General features: G+C 49.1%; 1 protein-coding gene across 2 annotated transcripts in view; it reads right to left on the reverse strand.

Annotated features, from left to right (window-relative positions):
- Positions 1–216: 216 nt before the first annotated feature.
- Positions 217–21,999, reverse strand: part of Mapkapk2 (MAPK activated protein kinase 2) — a 46,300-nt gene continuing 24,517 nt past the window's right edge. Inside the window, exons 2-10 of one of the 2 annotated variants that reach the window (XM_063272066.1) lie at positions 5,143–5,282; positions 4,891–4,955; positions 4,672–4,751; positions 4,153–4,279; positions 3,542–3,617; positions 3,054–3,178; positions 2,434–2,519; positions 2,234–2,314; positions 217–1,777 (exon numbers count right to left, since the gene is read on the reverse strand). In XM_063272066.1, coding sequence (XP_063128136.1) covers positions 1,634–1,777; positions 2,234–2,314; positions 2,434–2,519; positions 3,054–3,178; positions 3,542–3,617; positions 4,153–4,279; positions 4,672–4,751; positions 4,891–4,955; positions 5,143–5,282 — 924 coding nt within the window. In that variant the 3' untranslated portion in view covers positions 217–1,633. 2 annotated transcript variants of the gene reach the window in all.

Genomic DNA, 21,999 nt, shown 5'->3' on the forward strand with positions numbered 1-21,999 from the left:
CCTCTGTTCTTCTGGGAATTCAGACCCCAAAGGAGCCCCTGATGCAGGCCCTCTCCTCTAAGAGGGGGTATTCCCCATGCTCATCCAGGCAGAAGGCCCTCTTCTCCCCTCTCAGGGCACAGGGCCCTGCCACCCTTCACAGAAAACACTCCCCTCAGACTGGAAGAACAGAAGTAAATGAGGGCCCAAGCCTTAGGAAGAAAAAGAATGAGAAACTTTCAACTATTAAACTTGTTTAGTAAAGACAATTTTGTTCATACAAAACAACAGTTTACAACAGTCTGAGTGTTGAACACACCATCAAAGACATGGGAGGAGCTGCAGACATCTGGGCCCTGCCCCAGGCCCAGAGATGCCCAGGAGCCCCTCCTCCACCAACCCCTGAGGGAGACACCCCTCCTCCAGCAGGAGGGGCATGGGGGACCATGGCACAAAGACTCTTCCCCACCTGCTCCTCCTCAATCCTGGGGAGCCCCCACCCAGGTTGAGTAGTTAGAGGGTAAGGTGGCTGGTGGGCAGGGACAGAGTCAAGACATCTTTGGTGCGAAGACTGTCCCACCCACCAGACCCCGTGCTGGAAATCGAGAAGACCACACGTGGTCCTGCCCTTGCCAAAGGGAGGTTGGCAGGTACCCCAGAGTTCAGGGGAGATGCATGAAATGCAACTGCCTTTCTGGGTAGATAACCTTCCCAGGCTCACCCATGGGAGTGGACAGCCCATTGAGAAATGGCTAACGATTTCAGAGAACTCAAGAGTGGGTTAATCGTGGCAAGAAGGGCGAGCAGAGGCTACTCAGCGGATCAGGGCCTCCAGGACCTGGGACCAGCACTACTTTAGGAAAGGGATCCTGAGGGAACCCAGTCCTCCTGATGGCTGCCAGTGCCCACATACCCCTCACTGCCTCCCCTGCCCAGCTAATACAGAGGCCACGACTACCTGGCTCTGGAGCCACACAGGCTACCTAGGCTGTAGGAAGGCTCAGTCCAAGCAGGAGTCCCTGTAGTCCTGCCCTCCCTAGACCCTCCAATGCCCAGTCACCGGCATGGACCCAGGCATACATACACACACATGCACACACACATACACACACGTACACACGTGTGCTGCTCTGCTGTGCACACTGGTGATATCTAAGGGCTTCCCTGGGAGGCCAGTGGCACCCACGGCCACTGTGCTCCCTTCTCCCTGGACTTCACAGGTTCTAGAGCCAGTGGGAACCCCATGTTGCAGCGGGAGGCCAGGGGGGACAGATGGGTGACCTAGGGACATCCCTATAACAACCTCCACAATGCCCTTGGGTAAGCCGCAGCCTTTGTAGATGGGGAAGGACCTGGGGAAGGATGAGGAGTGGGGAAAAGGACAAGAAGATAGGGTCATAAAAACGCTACGTCAGATTACAGATAAAATGCAAAAGGAGCACGGGCTCAGGAGCACCTCACCCCCTCACACATCCTCCAGCCCCCATCTCGGGGGAAGCCAGAGCCAAGGGCAGAATAAAGCCGGAGGCATTTCTGGGTGCCACGCAGCCCAAGAGAACAGGAGGCAGCATTGGGCAACTTGTGTCTCTTTGTCTAAAAAATATATTCATGTAGAGTTATTGCTTGTCCTCCAGCGGGTGGGAGACAGTGCGGCTCAGTGGGCAAGGGCCGCGTCTTCCACGGCGCGAGCTTTCTTCCTCCTCTTGAGAAGCAGAGGGTTGGATGCGTCCTCTATCTTCTTTATCTTGACCTGCTCATAGTCGACACGCATCGTGGCCAAGGCACTGGTCATCTCCTCCTGGGAGCAGGGAAAGCGTGCAGTGAGCACATGCCAGTTGTGGGTCCACACTGCTGACCAACACCCTCGGGCACTGGGTCAGCACAGGGTGCCCACTGTGTAGCTGTTCTGCCAGGAGCCCTCCGACAAACCCACGTAAGGGGAAGAGCCCAGGGCCAGTCATCCTCAAGAGCCTGCTTCTGTCGGGGCTTCAGTGCCCTCTGAAAACTGAGGAGAGGGTGCCTGATGCCCTTACAGGCCCCACTAGAGGCCCAGGAGAGGAAGGCTCATGGCAAACAGACAGCAGAGTCTGGCCAGAGCCTCTGCCACAGCCAGTGAAGGTGATGGCTCCCAGTCACCTGTTGCTATGGAGACCGGGATGAAGAACACAGACCTAAACTGTCCCTGGCCAGGCTGGCTTCCTGCTGGGGACTCCTGTGAACTGCCTCCCAGCTTTCTTCCTCAGGGGCCCCTCACCTTGACATCCTCCCATCGTTCCTTGTCCTCCTTCAGGACGCGGCTGGTGTGCAGTGGAGTCTGAGGGACCTTCGTAGATTGCTGAGGAGAGAGAATAGGATCGAGTGACAGTCTGGGGTGGGGGGCAGCAAAGCCCAGGTGAAGGCACCATACTGAGCAACAGTCCCTTGACCCAGGTCTTCCCAGCCTACAACGCTTACCATGATCCACGGGTGGTTCATGAATTCTGTGATGGTCATTCTCTGGGTGGGCTCTGTTTTCAGCAGATTCCGAATAAGCATCTTCACTATGGGTGAGGCAGAGAAGACATCAGGTCAAGGGACAGGACAGTTCAGAGGACAGCGACAGACAGTTCAAGGGCCAGGGTCAGACAGCTCAGGGGACAGGACAGCTTAGGGGACATGGACAGACACCCCAGGGGATGGGATAGACAGTTCAGGGGACAGGACAGCTCAGGGGACAGAGACAGACAGCTCAGGGGACAAGGACAGACAGCTCAGGGGACAGGGACAGACAGCTCAGGGGACAGGGACAGCTCAGGAGCTGTACTTTTCCCTGCTCTCTCCTGCATGAATCAGGCTCAAAGGAGACTAGGTAGTGGCAGCTACCTAAGGAGCAATGCCTCCAAGGACCAGCATGCTGGACAAGCCCTACACATATCATGGCTCTGACCACGCCTGGGCACTTCACACAGGCAAGACACGCCTAGAAGGCACAGGAGCAGGTGCGAGTCCCCAGTTCCAGCACACAAGTGAGAAACACCGACATGTGCAGACACTCGCACGCACTCCTTTCCCTGCCGCAGAAGGCTGGTTCCTACCTTCTTCTGATACTTCTGACCATTCTGGGTTAGGAAATTCATACTGGCCCATTCGAATGCGAGTCTTCATGCCCGGAGAGATGGCAAGGCCGTGGTTGGAATAGAAGGGGGGATACCCACACAGCCTAAGGAAGAGAAGGACAACGTGGGTGTAATTACTTCCTGCACTGAGAATCAGGAGAGAAACTGACTCTGCTTGTAATAGTCACAGAGAAATAGGGAACTGCTGATACAGACACAGCAGGGCCCAGGAGTCTAAAGTGCCAAGGATGTTCACCTAGTTTCTACCACCACTTAGCAGCCCAAACCCACTAAGTATCAGGTGAAACAGGGATACCTACCGGGGATTCCCAGGGATTTCCCATTCAAAGGGAAATGCTAACGTCTGCCTCTCCCTCCTGTCCTGCAGAGGTACCAGCTTCCCTGAGCTTCCCCGGCTCCCTAATGCACTGCAGCCTAGCAACCATCCCACGCTCCAGCCCACTTACAAAATATACATGATGACACCCAAGGACCACATGTCACAGGACTTGTCATACTTCTCTGGGCCCAGTACTTCCGGAGCTGGAAAGCAAAGGTCACCGTGAGTTGCCCTGGCTCTTTGAATGCTAAGACCTCCCCTGCCTCAGAGTCCTTTCATCTCTACATATAGGAAGAGCAGCAGCAGTGGGGGCCGGGTAAGAAGACCCTCTCCCAGAAGGGACTCTGCTGCTACAAGCTTAGGGTGCAAATACTGCTGAGAACCTCCAAACACATGTTACCCACTTAACTTCACAAACATGTTCTGGGGTCCTATTCTATCAGTCAGCTGGGACTTTAGAGAAAAATATGAATCCCAGACTCTGGGGAAAAACCTTGGCTCTCCTCAGGAAGAGTACACAGACACCAAATGATGCCCTAAGCCCAGCAGACTATTTCTGTAGCACTCAATCACAGCTTAACCCTGGCAGCCCATTTACAGTGGAGCCCTGTCAGATCCAGTGCACAGGAACATAAAGACCCAGCATGCCTAGGTCTACGGTCTTCTGAGACGAGCAAAACAAGGGGTTGGGACAGAGCCTGGGTAAAGACTTAGTCCCTGGGCCTCCTCTGAACTCACCCACATAGTACGGTGTATAACACGGAGTGGTCAAAGAGTTGTGACTGGTGGTTTCCTTGGCAAAGCCAAAATCAGTGAGTTTCAGGATGGCATTGGGTCTTTTGGAAGTGTATAAGAGGTTCTCGGGCTGTGGAGAGAGATGTGAGTGAATAAGGCCGCTGTGGAAATGCTGAGGAACCCAAGTGGAAGGACTGTGCCTTCCATTCACTGCTCGACCAGTGTGCATCCGACCAGGCCCTCTGCATCAGGCAGCGTGAGGACCTCAGCTCCCTGCTACAGAGGGCAGGAGACTGATGAGGAGCTGTGGGCAACGCTGACTCAGAAAGCTGTGTGTGGCACAGTGAGGCGCTGCTGAGCAGCCCACAGGGCTGAGTGCAGTCAAACTTCACTGCTACGTTTGTGGTCCCAAGCCCCATAAACCCCACAAACCACAGCCTGGGCTGCAGACCCATCGTGCCCTGAGGCCAGGCGGTCAGTGTGCCGGCCCAGTCTTGCAGAGCACGGATATAAGCAGGCTACCTTGACGTCCCGGTGAGCGATGTTGATAGAGTGCAGGTACTGGATGGCCTCCCCGATGCTCTTCATGATCTCTGATGCCTCTGCAGACAAGAGAGAGAAACACGAGCTGTCAATGCAGCCTCAGCCTCCCACACCCACCAACTCATCAGAGACACAGAGGAGCTAGGAGCTGGCCATGGCTCTGTCTACCCAAAGCTACCCCCCAGCAGACCCCTCTACCTCTTTCTGTGAATGCCTGGTCTCCTCGGTCCTGGATCCGACTAAAGAGCTCTCCACCATCGAGACTGGGAAAAAAAAAAAAAAAAAAAAGTGCAGTGAAAGATCTGGCAACCAGCAAGCCACCCCACCCCCACACACTCCGCTGCTCCCAAAGGAAGCCAAATGCTGATATTCCGAGCTTCAAGATGAGGCAGAGAAACCTCAGTGTGGCAGGGGTTAGGATGCACAGAACCCGCCCAGCAGGCTGCTTACCACTCCATGACAATCAGCAAGCACTTCCTCCCGGCATACAGGTTCTCATAGACGTCCACGATGTGCACGATGTGTGGGCACTGGGAGGCCCTCCAGTGCAGCTCCACCTCTCTGCGTGCCTTGGGACAGTCCTGCAGCATCTGCAAGGCCAACATCTTCTGAGTGACAAGTCGACAGGAGACGGCCACAGACTGGGGGGAAGCCTGTGCCCACGAGCCAGCCTTTCCACCAACACGGTCTTCCCCAGTCTCTCCCACTCGAGGACCTGAGATGGCTCTCATCACTCAGCACAACTCAGCTTGACTGTCAAGACTGAACAGCAAGGCCGAGACCACTCTCATTCCATCTACTAAGAGCATGAAGTCTACGACAGGCAAGGCAGCAGGCAAGCATTGGACGACAGTGTTCCACAGAGAAAGACCAAAAAGAATCACTCCGAGGACGAGAACGGGAGAGATTCCAGGAACTTAAAACCCAGCAGATTCAGACAGATGGTCTCTGGAGTCAGCCAGGGGCTGGCCGGAATCCTGGCGTTTAGCACCTGTGCAGCCCTGAGCCACATTCACGTCCCTTCTTTTCCCTAGACCAGGTGTCTAGGAGCATGAAGTGAAGCTGGACCCTTGGCAGCCTTAAAGGACTGGATTCTGATCAGTCTAAACCAGCTTCTAGTTTCCGCCCTTCTGCTACTGACTAGTTTAGGAATGGGCCTAACATCCAAATGGCCCAGAAGAACTCTGAAGGCGATTACTGAGACACAACCACAAAACCAACAGTGCCTCTCCTGCACCTAAGACCGCAGAGTAGTAAGCCAAGGGAAGCAAGGGAGTGACGGCAGCTCCCGGGATCCTCCTGGCATCACCAAGCATCCAGTCCTGCCAGGCACAACTGGAAGATGAGGCAAGAGGGCTCCACAATGAAACCAGGGAAAGTCTAGGCTATGTGAGACCCTGTTTCCAAAGCAAACCAAACAAATAAATGGAAACTTTCCTGATTGCTCCAACTCTTTTTTAGAAGAATTCCATTGTTAGAACCAAAGGCACTCTAGCACATTGTACGATGGAGGGGTCACTTTTGCTCACAGCCATGCTATGAGGGTGAGACTGTGCTCCAAGGTAAGAGCTATCATGTTTACTGGAGTGCCCGCTCCATGCAGGACACAGATGATAAAATCTGCAGGACACAAACCCACCCAGATCTACCCTGACATCACACTCTCCAACAGCCCTGAGCGGTCTGCAGTCTGAGCTGGCAGGGAAACAGGCCAGGGAGCAGACGGACTGGCGCGAGGCAGGAAGGCACGCAGGCCTTCGATAAGGTGAAGACTGGGCGCTGACTAGAATGAAGTCAACGTGGCTGAGCAGACAAGCAGGGAGACTGAGAAGAGAGCTGACGTCTGGGGAGTGGTGTCAGGCAGCCAAGGACAAGCTCGGGATGTCCGACAGTAACACTAATGTGCTTTAGGCTGCAGTCACGCTGAGCCATTTCAGAGAGGTGGCTAAGCTTCTAGGCCAACAGCATGGCCTAAATCAGACCTGACAGATAAAACCCAAGTCTTTCCACCCTATTGCCCAGAGTCTAAGAAACCGTTAGAGCCTGAAACTTCCTGAAGTGGCTTCAAAGAGGCACGTTCACGAGCAGAAACCCACAAAGAACTATCTTCCACGTGTGCTGAAGTCAGTTCACAGGATGCCAGGTCCCCGGTGACACACTGCCACCTTGTGGTCAAATGAGAACATGGCACAAGCTCTGCACAGGGGTGGGGGGATTACAGGGTGTGTATTTTTATTTTTATTTTCCCATGCTGTGGGAGGAACAGAAAGAGACACTGGCCAATTCCACGTGCATGTAATTCAACTTATCAAGTAGTGACTGAACTTCTACTATAGGCCACACGTGGCACTGAACATCAAAACCAAAACAGACTGGCGATCTGAAACGTTCAGGCTACTGCAGCAGGGAGCAGAGATTCAGGAAGTGGGCACTGGAAAGATTTATAATTCATTTCTCTCTTCAATTCTCCACCAAAGTAGAGAATGAAAGTACAAAGAATCCCGCGGGGGAAGTCATCCTCACACTCTGCCTCCACATCCGAGAGCAGGAGATAGACATCAGGGATGGACATCCAAGGGGCTGTTCAGCCCCGAGTTCAGGCCACAATGCCAAACTAGACAAAATCCTAAAGACAACAGACAGTGCAGCAGGCAACTTTCTGAGGAAAGTCAATCCTCAGGCTGCACACTTGGTGTGGGATCCAGGAACACAACTGTCTTAGGATCAAACAAGACCCGAGTACTGCTATCCGCAGCCAGGAATGGTCCACGGCACTCACTGGGCAGGCCAGGCTCCACCTCACAGGGCGCAGGACACACGGTGTTAGGGCCAACATGGTCAACACTTCCAGCTGAAGCAAGATCATCCTTCCTCACAAATAAATGTCCAGTAGTGTCACACACCCGTAGTCCAGCACTTGTGGCCGGGCAGGAGTTCTCTCCCAGCCGGGACAAGACAGCAAGTCCAAGGCCAGCCTGGGCTAAACAGGGAGGCCATCTTACAAATGCAACAAAAAAACAAAGAAGGTCTACGTAAGGTTCTCTTCTCTTAATCTAAAAACACTTTTCATTCATACTGATGCCTTCTCTCCACAGGTGAGATAGGATTTGTTTCTTTAATCGAATCCCTCCCTGTCTTCCGTCACCTAGTGTAAATGTATTTTCAAGCTCTCTCCTACAGGGGAAATTTCTGGAGCGTGGCGACTTTGCCTTACTATCTGAACTGTCTCCCCACCCCTCACAGTACACGCTAGCTGCAGGCGGGCTTCTCTCCTCCAGGTGACGTCAACTGGAGCAAGACTAGGAAAATTCTCGATTCTTAGAGAAACCTAAAATTTTCCAGGAAGACGAGTAATTGAGAGGAAATTAGGTTTTATCCTCTGGAAACTTGGTTAGGGTGGGGAGATTAGAGATAACTATGAAAAGTGTTCATTTTTAAAATACGCATGGAGGTTTTAGTGGCGTTTCATTGCGATAGGGTCTCCTGTATATCCCAGTCACATGTTATCAGACCCTCACTGGCTATGAAGACTAACTGAAGCTATGGAAGGCCTTCACAGCAGGCAGGCAGGCCGGCTGATGTCAAAGGGCGGGGGCATGGATGCCAAAGACACTCGTAGACAAGTGCAGCATACAGAAACCTAGAGAGAGAAAGCAAGAATGCACGAATCTCAAGTACATGGCTAAGTAAAGACAGACAAGAGAGGCGGCCTGAGCCCTCCAGGCAGAGAGGTGACTGGAAACTGCTAGAAACCCCACAGAGTGGAGCAGCAGGGGCAGCAGAAGCCAGGGGAGTCACATGGGAAAGGTCTCATTCCCACAGTGTAGCAAGGACACTGGAGAACCAACACTGAACCCAGCTCAGGACCTGGGTTCAATTCCCAGTTCCAGATGATGGCTCACTGATATCTGAAAGTCCAGTCGTTGGGATTTAGTCTGGGGGATGGACTTTTCTACTAAAGGAAAAAGCCACAAGGCACGGAGAGAAGGTGTGCCTGGGGGGCAACTAAATCTGTGACACCGGTGCTAACTACGCCTGGAACGAATTCTATGCCTTGACTCAGCCCTATATGGCATCTCTGAAATTCTCTTGCAGAAAATGTCAAAAGATGTGAGTTCTAAACTAAGGTGCACAGGCCAAGGAGGCCTGAAAGTACAGCGGGGGTCAGGATCAGGTCATGCTCCCATATGCTCTGTGAACTCCAGGGGGAGGGGCTGTGAACTTGGGGGGAGGGGTCCTAAATCCGTTTTCTCATGTGCTGAACAGGTCCATGACAGGCCCAAGGGGCCGCTCTATTAAACACAAGTAACAACTAAAAGAACGCACGCTTCCAAGACCAGCGTGGCACACCACAAACACCACATCAGTGTTCTGTTACTACTGCTCTGCTGCTATTCCTGAACATTAGTTCCCCTGAGGTGGGCAGCTGGGATCCCAGGCCTGCCCACTTCCCTCAGGGGTTATTCATAGCTCAGACGCCAGGCAGGGGGACCCAGGATATGGTGCAGTCTTGAGTTTCCCCTTCACACACCACTTAAAAGGGACAGCTGGAGCGGGAACGTGCCGATTCCGACCGGGTGCCAAGAGTGATGCAGAAGACCAATTCAGACACCAAGTGTGCTGCTGTGTTGTCAAACACGACCTCTGCATTCCCAGGAGGCTGCTGGGGGGTTGGAGGGAAGCCCTTCGTCGGGCACCAACTCACCACTCCCTTGGGCCAGCACACCGTCCCTCTTTCTGGACCACAAATGCTCCTTTTGTACCACGTGGTTGCCACAATGCTTTGCAGGGTAAAAGGAAAGGAGGGCCTGGAAAGGCAGCCACTGTGGGCAAGTCTCTGCAACCTCTTTCGTGACCATTCAAGTAGCAGGCATAGCTTGGGGGTGTGGGTGTTCCAAATAAAATGTCTAAGTACTTCCAATGTGTCATCTCACCTGGCTCATGCCTACCTGGAAGGGAACATCCTAATCTATAAATGAGGTCACCCATTATGGAGTGATCCAGCCACAGGATGTTCCAGCTAGCTGTGGCAGGACTGGACTGTGAAGCCCCCTGTAGTAGCATTTCCTCCCAGACAACTAGACACCACCTCTGCAGGCTATCTCCTAAGCTCTCAGTCTCCAGCAGAAAACCAGCTCACTCTCCTAGGGGTGCAGGCTTGAGATCCCCAGTCGTCACCCATCCCGACCCCAGGACGTAGATTGGACCTGCCCACCCATTCCCTCACCCACTCCAGCTCTATTCATTCCTATCTTAGCACACAGGGCTCTTCCCAGGGAGAGGTGAAACTTCGCCTTGTTTCTTCAGTAAGTCTAGGCCTCTCCTTCCAGCATGAAGCCTGGAGAGGTAGAGCTTCCACACACAACACAGAGAAGCTAACTTAATCCTAGTTGGATAACTGTAGAACAAGAAAGGCCTGGAGAAGCCGCAGAGCCGCGACACCAAGACAGACTGTCCTTCCTCATTTGCTATTTCTGACAGATCCTCAAGAGTCCACACCCGTAGATCCAAGGCCAGAGAGGGACCCAGGGAAGAAACACACAGAATGCCTTCACTCTGAAAAATCTAGAATGCTCAGTGTCAGGGTAAACGGACAGCACTAAAAAATACAGCATCAGATCCCAACCATGGGAATTAATTATACTGTAAAGAGGTACATACATGCATGCAAGCACAATGCTGCTACAGAAGCAGCCATGGTGATGAGGGAGTCTCGACTCCCAAAATCACTGACAGGTGCCAACAGGCTTGAAAGACAGACCACACCTCTGTCTGTGCTCCAGAGCACAGGCGATGACAGCAGACGCTGTCCATTCAATTACTCATAGATAAAGGAGCCCCACTCTGCTAGAGCAAAGCCCAGTGAGGATGCCCCATGAGTCTCCCCAGAGACTGATCTCAACCTAACAGCAGCCACAGATCCTACGCTCCTCAGACGGCAGACTACACGGAAGGACGGCAGCAGCCCTGTGTGCTGGTACAGTCAACCAGGATGTAAAAACCAATTCTCTCCTTGTTACTGAGTTTTATAACTATGATGGGGGCTAAGTCTCTACCCAAAGTAACACTGACAATGAGGAATCCTCATGCCAAAAGCCACAGAACACCCTCGCCACACTGCCCAGAAGTGACCTCCACTGAGGGTGACTCTCCCTGCTGTGCCCCGCCATGCTCCGGAACCACCAGAAAGGCAGTCGCAAAGGATTGAGGCTAAAGAAAAGGTCACACTATAAATGACAAATTTTTCAAAGAGTTGCAACACAGGACAGGTAACAGGATGCTAACTGAATCCTAGCAAAGATCACCAACCCAACACAAAAGTGGCTGAAGGTGGTTGAGAGAAACAGAAGGTGATGGCCAAGTTAAAACACCTGCTGTAACTCGTATAGAGAGGACTTAGGAAAAGCGCCAATAACTGCACCGGGCTGGCAAACCGTTCACATTTGAACAAACTCCTTGATTTGCAAAGATCTGGGAAGCAAATTCTCATCCTGGCTGAAAGAATTAGGAGAAATTAGGAGAAAGCCTTTCATACCTATCAAAACTGTGTTTAAATCTCAGATCCAACCACGGCCCTACAAATCCTTTTCTTTCAGTATTTCGATATCAAGAAGCCTACGAGCACCCACGTAAATGTCTACAAGGAAGGAGCTGATGAAGAGGGGAAGCACAGCTGGGGCCACAGAACACGGTGCTCTCAGTGAGAGCACCCAAGGATCCAGGTGATGCCCTGGCTGTGCTTAATGTCCTGATCTTTAATGAAAATGCATTCACGTTTCATAAGTAACTTTCGAAGCATAGTCCTCAAGACAAGATGCAAACACACTAAACATGAATTTAGGTTTACTATAACCGGGAAGTGTTACAGGCAACCTTTCTTGTCTTTTGTGTATCTCTGAACTATCTTTAAAACAGGAAAAAAAGGAAAAAAAGACAAAGGGGAAAAATGATACTAAACAGAATGGACAACTCCATGTATGATTTTGTTGTTGTTTTGTTTCTTAAGAAGCTGGGGAGAGGGCTCAATGGGCAAGAGCGCACGCTGCCAAGCCTGATGACCTGAGTTCAATCCCCAGACCCATAAGGTGGAGGGAGAGAACTGACTCCCACAACCACAAGTTGTGTGTGTGTGTGTGTGTGTGTGTGTGTGTGTGTGTGAGAGAGAGAGAGAGAGAGAGAGAGAGAGAAAGAGAAAGAAAGAGAGACAGAGAGACAGAGAAGACGAAGACTATTATGACCTTGTGGATGCCTGAGGTCTTCTTGGAGGAATATTTCTAGTCAACAGTGCTGGGCTGGAGAAATGGTTCAGCAGTTAAGAGCACGGGCCTTAAGGCTAGAGGACCTGGTTTCAATTCCCAGTTCTACCCGATGGCTCACAGATATCTCAAAGTCCAGTCGTTGAGATTCAACACCTTCTTCTGGCCTCTATAGGCACTGCACTTACATTGTGCACTGACATGGATTCAGAAAAAGAATTCATTTACATAAAACCTCAAAAAATAAAGAGTTAACAGTGCCGACCACCAGTCAGTAGGCCCTACAGAAGAGCACGGATTTCCCCACACCCTTTTTCTACTTTTCATGTTGGTCTGACTCCTTAGTGTCTGAGTGATTTCTTTCAAAGAGGAGCAGTAAGTAGGCCTTTTATATGAGTCCTCACCTGACACAAGAGTTATGCACCCTCCACAGGCGTCCTCCTTCTAGAGGAGAGCAGCAGAGCTGAGAGACGGCATGGTGAGGTAGGGAGAGCCTGCTGCACAAGTACGCGGGAGACTAAGAAGGCAATATTACAAATTTCTGGAGAAGGGAGACAAAATATGACAGAAGGCAAAGTAGACTAGCTCCAAACTACACTGCTCACAGCTTCCGAGCTGGGTAGACACGGGCCTGACACAGTAGGACAATGCTTCCTAGGAGTCCCGGGTCACATGGTGGCTTGAATGAGAAATGACCTCAGAGTATTTGAACACCTGGTCCCCACTTGGTGCTGCTTTTAAAAAATGAAATCAGAGTTTGGAAAGAACCTTTAGGATGTGCAGCCTTGCTAGAGGAAGTTTATCATTTAACTGGGGTTTGAGGATGTCCAGTCTCCCCCACTTCCTTCTCCTGCTTCCTCTGTGCCACAGAAATGTGGTCAACCAGCTTCCTACCCCTCAGGCATGGCATGCCTTCCTACCATCTAGAGGGCTAGAGTCCATAATAACCAAAATAACCAAAATATTTTGGCCCTCTAGCCAAAATAAACACTAAGTTGATTTTGAGCCTAGTACTTACCGTAGAAAAATAGTAAGCTAGTCTAGTTAGGAGGACGGACGACTAGGGGATACAGATGCTCTTTCTGTTCCAACAGATGACTATGACCTAGAGACAAAATGAGTTGTCATTTATACTGAAACTATCCTGTGCCGGTCACACAAGTCAAGGCAATATAGCACATCCAGGCCTAAGAGACCCACAGGATTTAATCTATTGCTGGCTCCCCTTTCAAAGATGGCAACTGAGGCCCACTGAAGCCACGTGCCCAACGCCAACCAGGAAGTAACTGATAAATCTAAGAGTCACACTCCAGTCTTCGGACTCTTTGGTATATGTCTGATAGCAGTGGTTTGTTTTTTCATGAGCTTTAAGGAGTTTGAGCATCGAGTTTTCACCCCTGACAGCCCTCATCCGTCCTAGTCATCTCCCACTGTGCGTATTAACCTTGCATCTACTGGACACAGGCTGGAGTCATCTGAGAGGAGGGAACCCAAATGACCAAACGCCTCCATAAGACTGCGGTAGGTGGACCTGAAGGGCATTTTCTTAGTGATTAGTGAGGGAGGGTCCAGCCCATGGTGGTTGGGGCCATCCCTAGGCTGGTAGTACTGGGTTCTGAAGAAAGCAAAATTTAACAAGCCGTAGGGAGCAAGCCAGTAAGCAGCACCCTCCACGGTCTCTGTATCAGCTCCTGCCTCCTGGTTCCTGCCCATATGAGTTCCTGTCCTGACTTCTTTTGATGATGAACAGTGGTGTTGCCGCCCCAACTTCGGTTTTGGCCAAAGTATTTTATCACAGCAATAGAAACCCTAAGACACCATCCCTGTGGTGTTCCCAGGCCTTTTTGCAGTTCCTCATTCTTATACATCCTCTCTCTCCCTCCCTCCCCCTCTCTCTCTCTCTCTCTCTCTCTCCCCCTCTCTCTTCCCCCATCTCTCTCCCCCCCCTCTCTCTCTCTCTCTCCCCCCCCATCTCTCCCCCCCCCTCTCTCTCTCTCTCCCCCCCCTCTCTCTCTCTCTCTCCCTCCCTCCCCCCCCCCCCTCTCTCTCTCTCTCTCTCTCTCTCTCCCCCCCCATCTCTCTCTCTCCCCCCCCCTCTCTCTCTCTCTCCCTCCCTCCCCCCCCCTCTCTCTCTCTCTCTCCCCCCCTCTCTCTTCCCCCATCTCTCCCCCCCCCTCTCTCTCTCCCCCTCTCTCTCTCTCTCTCTCTCCCCCCCCCCTCTCTCTCTCCCTCCCTCCCCCCCCCTCTCTCTCTCTCTCTCCCCCCCCTCTCTCTCTCTCTCCCCCTCTCTCTTCCCCCATCTCTCCCCCCCCCTCTCTCTCTCCCCCTCTCTCTTCCCCCATCTCTCTCTCCCCCCCCCTCTCTCTCTCCCCCTCTCTCTTCCCCCATCTCTCTCTCCCCGCCCCTCTCTCTCTCTCTCTCCCCCTCTCTCTTCCCCCATCTCTCCCCCCCCCTCTCTCTCTCTCTCTCCCCCCCCATCTCTCTCTCCCCCCCCCCCTCTCTCTCTCACACACACACACACACACACAGCTGCTCCATTTCTGAGGTCCACTGCAAAACCTAACATGGAGGAGTGGCAACAGACATTAATTAACTGATTAAATTGGACAGCATCAGCCATGGCTTCCAGTAAATCACAAGGCATCATTCCCAGAAATGGAGACAAAGCCCGCTGGAAAGAAGACAGGCCAGACTCTTTAAGGTCAAGGTACAGGAAGAAAAATGATGAGCTTCTTTAGTATTTAGTAGGTGAGACGTGTGAGAGCCAGCAGAGATCCTTTTAATTACAGAAGAAAGAGGTCAGGCGCTCAGTCCATTTGCTCTGCCACAGAAATGGTCAAGTTTTGACTCAAATGGTGAAGTGCAGCATCCTTTTCTGGACTCCGTTTAGCTGAATAAAGCTCACGGCACACAAACCTAAACAGGTCTGACTGGAAGAAGTAGGATGGGGAGGGGAATGTTCTCAGGGATTTGTGAGCATCAAACGCAACACGTCTAATGCTGGGTAAAGAGAAGGAGAACCAAAAGGTGGAAGTTGTCCGTGCAACACACAGGAGAATGGCTGAGAGGGAGACATGAGCTATTCTTTTCCACATTGTTAATAAAAATGTCCCAGATGGAGGACAGAGCTCAAGTCCCTGAACACAAGAATCCACATGGCAGAGACGTTAACTTCTGTTCTGCTAAGAATGGGGCCCTTGGTAATGTCTTGTCTTACCCGAGACACCGTCCCTCACCCAGCTGAAGACATCAGCAAAGGCGGTGCCACTCTAAGCTGACTGCCCAGGGAAGGTTTGATGCTTAAACACAGATACCCGCTAGCAAAAGCAAGAGCAATGACATCACACTGAGAGAAGCACCCTTGTTCAAAGTCAGAGAGGAGAGGGGGTGGGGAGACCTGCAGGTTAGACCAACATTTGGACCAATATTCAGATGTTGAGAGACAGCTGCAATGGGAAGAAACCTGAAAATCTGCCTGGAAAGGTACAGCCAAGTGTCCGACAAGTGAATTCTAACACAATAACCCAGGAAGGAGGCAGGAGGCCCTGCCACAAAGGTCAGTGTAAGTTTAGCTTTTATTTGCCTGATGTAATTGTCATCTTCCAGGCTTGCTTACTGACTCTGTCTGCTAACTAAGGCCTAATCATGGAAGCTTCTAGCCTCTGTACAATCTAATCCAGGCCTAGAACATTTCAGCCCCTGAGACTGCTGCTGAATCAGCTCCCCCTTCCCAGCTCTTTCTGAACTCTGGCTGGCTGATTCAACTCAGCTGCTCTGACTCAGACTCCTCTCCCAGCTGACTGATTCAAAATGGCTTCTCTCAGTCTCTGCTGAATTGCTCTGCCTGGCCTCACATAAACTTTGGCAATATGTTCTAATCTACCAGCTCCTCATTCTCTGTCTTTATCTGTGTCTAGATGGTTCTCTCCCTCTGCAACCTGTCTCTGTACAAATGCCCCAGTAAATCTGCCCTCTCTCCTCTCTGCACTGGTCTCTTAAGTAGACTACCTTTCCTCTCTTCTCAAGAGAATTGGGCATATCTTATTCTGTCAAATCTTTCTCTGATTTGCCACTTTGTCTGCCACTCAGTTAGACATCACTTGCAAATATGTGTGGTTCCTTCTACAAACTAACTTCACCTTCACTGTTTGGGATTAAAGGTGTGTACTAAGGGGGTGTGTGTGTCTGTGTGTCTGTGTGTGTCTGTGTGTGTGTGTGTGTGTGTGTGTGTGTGTGTGTGTGTATTCCAGCCAGAAGGATTAAAGGTGTATAAGAATGGTGAGCCACAGGGGTTTAGCTCAGTGGCAGAGCGCTTGCCTAGCAAGCGCAAGGCCCTGGGTTCAGCCCCCAGCTCTGGGGGAAAAAAAAAAAAAAAAAAAAAAGAATGGTGAGCCACCCCACAACTAAAAACAGGTTAGTTTTTGTTTTTGTTTTTGTTTTTTTAAGTAAATAACAAAGTCTCAGGGTTTACACTGTGATCAAATATCCTGTAACATTTCCCCCTTTTTGTCTAAGCTAAAATAGTACACGACTTAACTTTTTACAACAGAAACAACTACCAACCCCACAAACTTAACAATCTGAATGTCCTTACGATGATCTTTTGATATGATGACCCTCCCTAACTGCAGACCCGATCATCTGTCGTCAGCAAATGTTCACTTCAGATCAAGGTTTTCAGTCTGCCAGTCTGATGAACGACTGTTCTTCAATGGGTGTTGAGAAGAGGATCTGCTTTCTGTCTTGTCCTCGTTTCTGTCTTTCTGCTGTGTCTCTCTTCCTTCCTTGAGTCATCCCTTTCATGTGGAAGTTTCTATTACTCCGATAGAATCTTTATCAGTTTTGATAGAACCAATAGTCTTTCATAGGCAAAACCTCTTCCCCAACTTACCGCACTCCCTGAGTCCCATTCTGCCATTCTTTAAAGTATACAGGTTGATCTAATTCAGCAGATTTTACACTACAATCCAGTGTCTTTAGCTAATCTTATTTCCCCTTTCTATTTACCAAGGTACAATTATGTAGGTTGATGTCATTGTGCAGATGAAGGTGGGTACAGGATAGAACGAGGCCTGTCACTGGATGAGAAGGAAGGCGGGCGTTAGAGAGGCAGAGGAGACCAGAGGGAGGGGAGGGAGCAGAGAGACCATGGAAGGGGATGTTAAGATTCCTCTCTGCACAGATTACAGATGTTAGGACTATTCTTTTTTTTTTTTCCATTTTAATTAAATTGGGTATTTCTTATTTACATTTCTTTTTTTAATTTTTTATCATATATTTTTTATTTACATTTCAAAGATTATTTCCCTTCCCGGTTTCCTGTCCATAAACCCCCATTCCCTCCCCTCCCCATCCCCCATATTCCCCTGCACTGGGGGTCCAACCTTGGCAAGACCAAGGACTTTCCCTTCCATTGGTGCCCCAACAAGGCTATTCTCTGCTACATATGCAGTTGGAGTCCTGGGTTAGTCCATGTATAGTCTTTCGAGAGTGGTTTAATCCCTGGAAGCTCTGGTTGGTTGACATTGTTGTTTTTATGGGGTTGCAAGCTCCTTCAACTCTTTCAATACTTCCTCTAATTCCCCCCCAAGGGGGTCCTATTCTCAGTTCGGTGGTTTGCTGCTAGCATTGACCTCTGTATTAGACATGCTCTGGATGTATCTCTCAGGAAAGATCTATATCCAGTCCCTTTCCATGCAATTTTTAGCTTCATCAATCTTATCTAGTTTTGGTGGCTGTATATAAATGGACCACATGTGGGTCAGGCTCTGAATGGCCATGCCTTGAATCGCTGCTCTAAACTTTGCTTCCATATCCCCTCCTATGAATATCCCCCCCTTTTTTTTTCTTTATTAACTTGAGTATTTCTTATTTACATTTCAAGTGTTATTCCCTTTCCCGGTTTCCGGGCCAACATCCCCCTAACCCCTCCCCCTCCCCTTCTATATGGGTGTTCCCCTCCCTATCCTCCCCCCATTGCTGCCCTCCCCCCAACAATCTAGTTCACTGAGGGTTCAGTCTTGGCAGGACCCAGGGCTTCCCCTTCCACTGGTGCTCTTACTAGGATATTCATTGCTACCTATGAGGTCAGAGTCCAGGGTCAGTCCATGTATAGTCTTTAGGTAGTGGCTCAGTCCCTGGAAGCTCTGGTTGGTTGGCATTGTTGTTCATATGGAGTCTCAAGCCCCTTCAAGCTCTTCCAGTCCTTTCTAAGATTCCTTCAACAGGGGTTCCGTTCTCAGAAAAAAAATATTATCTTTCAATTGAAATTTTTTTCTTTTTTTTTTTTTCCGGGGCTGGGGATTCAATTGAAATTTTTAACATTTGAATTTTTGAAACTAAATATACCTTAGTGGATAAATACACCTATATTCTCCTTTCTCTTTACATATGTACTTTTTTCAAGGTTAAGTGTATTTATTTTTAGATCACAAAGGACATTCACTTTGAATTTCAGCCTGCCTTTTGCAAGTGGCTTTTAAATTTAAATCCCTGTAATTCTTATGTGCCTGCCTCTGCCTCCCAAGTGCTGGGATTACAGGTCTGAACCACCTGGATATGAATTCCTTGAACACGGTCTGTGATTTCTCTGGTGTGCAAACATACTAATTAGGAGTCGCATCTGAGTTTCACCCCAGGGTGGCGGGATTAAAGGCATGCAATGCCACCTTGTTCACGGTAACTCTGGAATTTAGAAAACAACTTCTAGAGATCCAGCTGTTTCTGCTGGGGTTAAAGGCATGAGCTGCCCTGCTCAAATGTTTTATTTTAGCTTCAAATCACCTAACAGAGATTTAGAAAACAGGCTTGAACTGCAGTAACCCTGTGGATTACTTAAAGTACCTTAAATCTCTTACTTGTGTTTTAAATACTAAACAACAGAAATACCCCTTCAGGCCACATGGCAGTCTACGGTCTGACATTCTAACATGGAGTTGGGACACACGCTTTCAGAAAACCTCACTTCATGTCCGGAAGGTAAGTGTGCCTCTGGTGGGTTATCATTCGAAAATATTATTATTTTTATTTCTTCACATCTGATCAAATGGAAGGCATCTGTTAGCTGTTATGTTAGTTTGAACTGAATGACCAAGCTGATTCAGGAGGTCTCTTCTGTTTGAATCTAAACTTTATCAAGTTTGATGGTACCCACAGCTTTTCTTCTTCTGTAGAAACAAAGGCAAAAACCTCTTCCCCAACTTCACACATATCCTGGTTTCCGTGTGAAGTCCATACATCTTTAAAATATACAGGGTGATTTAATTCAGTTTTTTCCACTATCCAATGTCTCCCCGAAACTCTTGTGTCCTGCTCATAGAAACCTGGACAATCTGTGACCGTTCTTGACGAATAATACCCTTTAATATTTTTCTCGGAAGCATTCTTTATTTTATGGTTTGTTTCTGAGGCTGGAGGAATGTTAATCTGTGTTTTCCACTGCTGCAACAAATCACATCCTCATAAATCCATGGCTGTATTAGCCACATGTGGCTTTAATTTGCCTATTTGTCTTCCTGGTCCAGTACATTCAACCCATCTTGTCTTGGTTTTTACCTCAGATAAAGTTCCAATCCCTAGAAGCTGAATGTTTACCTCATGAAGAGGCCAATCTGAATGCCAAAATTTTGGTAAAATTGTTACATCTGTCCCAGTGTCTAGTAAGCCTTCAGTTTCAATGCTATTTATCTGTATTTTCAGCCTTGATCTCTGATCATTTATAGCAGTTTGCCAAAATACTTGTTTTCTGGTCTCTCCTGAATTTTTTGTTTTATCTACTGAAGCTCTTCTAATCTTGATTTTATCCAGGGCAGTGTTTTTAAAAATAGGCATTCAATCTTTTAATTGCTCTATAGATGAGTTTCTCCAATGCTGACAGGGAATGATTGAATCGAGTTTGATATTGGAGCCTTTTGGAGGTCCCTAGGGCATTTCCCAATGGCAAGGGGTTACCTTGCCTATCCCTTGTGGATCTGCATTCATTAGTCCAATGTTGGGCTTTACCTCACCTTCTGCAGACTCCAAAAGGCTGGGGCCTTCTTTTTGGATTATCTCTAGGAAAAACATTATTAGGTTCTAGAACTACCTTGTCTACAATACCTTTTCTTTTTTTTTTAAACCACTTACTTGTTTGCTTGCTTGCTTGTTTGTTTGTTTGTTTGTTTGTTTGTTTATTTATTATGCACAGTGTTCCACCTGCATATACGCCTGCCCACCAGAAGAGGGTGCCAGATCCCACTACAGATGGTTGTGAGCCACTATGTGGTTGCTGGGAATTGAACTCAGGACTTCTGGAAGAGCAAGCAGTCAGGGCGCTCAAACCTCTGAGCCATCTCTCCAGTCCCTACAATCCCTTTTCAAATGACCTTGCTTTCCACGATTAAAACATCTGCCCTTTTGATTTTTCTTTAAACTTTCAGACATTACTTCTCCTATCAGAGTAAGATCATAAATGTGAGATCTAATATCACCTGCATTTCTAATCGCAGGGAAAGTGAGGTAGGTAGAAAATGAGAACAGAGTGACCCTATGTATGAACTAGTAGCTGCAGCCAAAGTCAAAAAGAATCAAGGAGGAAGTGGCCCCTGTTGAGAACAGGCAGAAAATGGCGGAATGTCCATTACTACTATGCACATCTTTTCTAGCATGAAGGCTGGATTTCAGACTAGAACATGGGAAAGGAAGCAATACACAATCCTAAGTGCTAACAGCGTACCAACTAAGAGGGTACGGAAAACAGATGGCCTATTTTACATGCACCATCTCTGGCCAAGCTGGGGTAGATCATCAACTAGACCTTTACCATCCAGCCTGGGCTCCCTGAGAAACCACAGCCAGTGACCCTCATTTCTTTTCTCAAAGAGTTACTGATTTATGCTTAGGTCCCTGGTGGTGGTGCTATTTTGGGAGGTTCTGGACAATTTGAGAGGTTGAGACCTGACTAGAGAAAGCAGATCACTGAAGATAAGTACTTGGATGGATTCTGTTACCAGCCCCCCATCTTGCTAGTCCCCATAAACAGCTCTTTTTTACCACATGCCTCCAAGCACATGGGGTCAAGTGACTGTGGATTGGACTCTCTGAACCTTGAGCCATAAACCCCTCCTCAGGTTTTTGCTAAGGTGTTTGGTCATAACAAGGCAAAAGCTAAAACACTGGTGTTACTCGCAATCTAAGTCTTCTCCCACCACAGACCAAGACAATGTCTTGTCCATCCTTTGATGCCAAGTCTTAAGTCCCCAGTACATGGCACTTGAGTGGTATTCTGTAAAAATCGACTTGCCGACTAACTCAGAGAATCCACCCCATGGCAAAACAAGGAATGCCATCCTTGGCTTTGTCTAACATTTTACCACTGAGCCAACTGAAGCCATCACAGAGAAGAAGCTCATCACGCCTGCAAGTTCTGAAGGAGCAGAGAGAGATCGGGAGTGTTCTAGGCAACGGGGTGTGTGTGTGCGCACGAGCGTGTGTGTGTGTGTGTGTGTGTGTGTGTGTGTGTGTGTGTGTGTGTGTGCGCGTGCGTGCGTGTGTGCGTTGGTTCTTGTTTTAAGATGTAATAGGAAAAAACATGAGGCAAACATCACCTCCCAAAGTCCCGTTAGCATTTCCAGAGAGTCACTACAACAGCAGAGGAGGAAGGAACCTTGTCACAGAAGTCAGCTCTGGACACCAGGGAGCAAAGGCTCTGCCTGCCTGGGTGGACCCAGCCGGTCTGCCACTGTCTGGACAGTTTTCTGTCGTTACACATCCAGTTCCTTTTGACACAGAATGGAACACTAATGTATCTACTTCAGGGAGGTGTTAATAAAACTGTGCTTAGAACTGTGCCTCCTGCGATAAACGTACTTGTTGGGTTTTGCTATTAAGCTACTTCTAAGAAAAACGAAGGGTGTAAAGAATTGTGACTAAAGATGTAGTTCAAATACCAACTTCAACCTTGCCTGCCCTTAGTCATACCTTCATTTTCTCAATCTACACTACCCTCAGCCACTTAATGCAGACAATGGTAGTCCTAGATATGTCTCAAAACATGCCGTTAGTTTCTCAGTAG

The sequence above is a fragment of the Rattus norvegicus genome, chromosome 13 (assembly GCF_036323735.1).
Source record: "Rattus norvegicus strain BN/NHsdMcwi chromosome 13, GRCr8, whole genome shotgun sequence".
Lineage (NCBI taxonomy): Eukaryota > Metazoa > Chordata > Mammalia > Rodentia > Muridae > Rattus > Rattus norvegicus.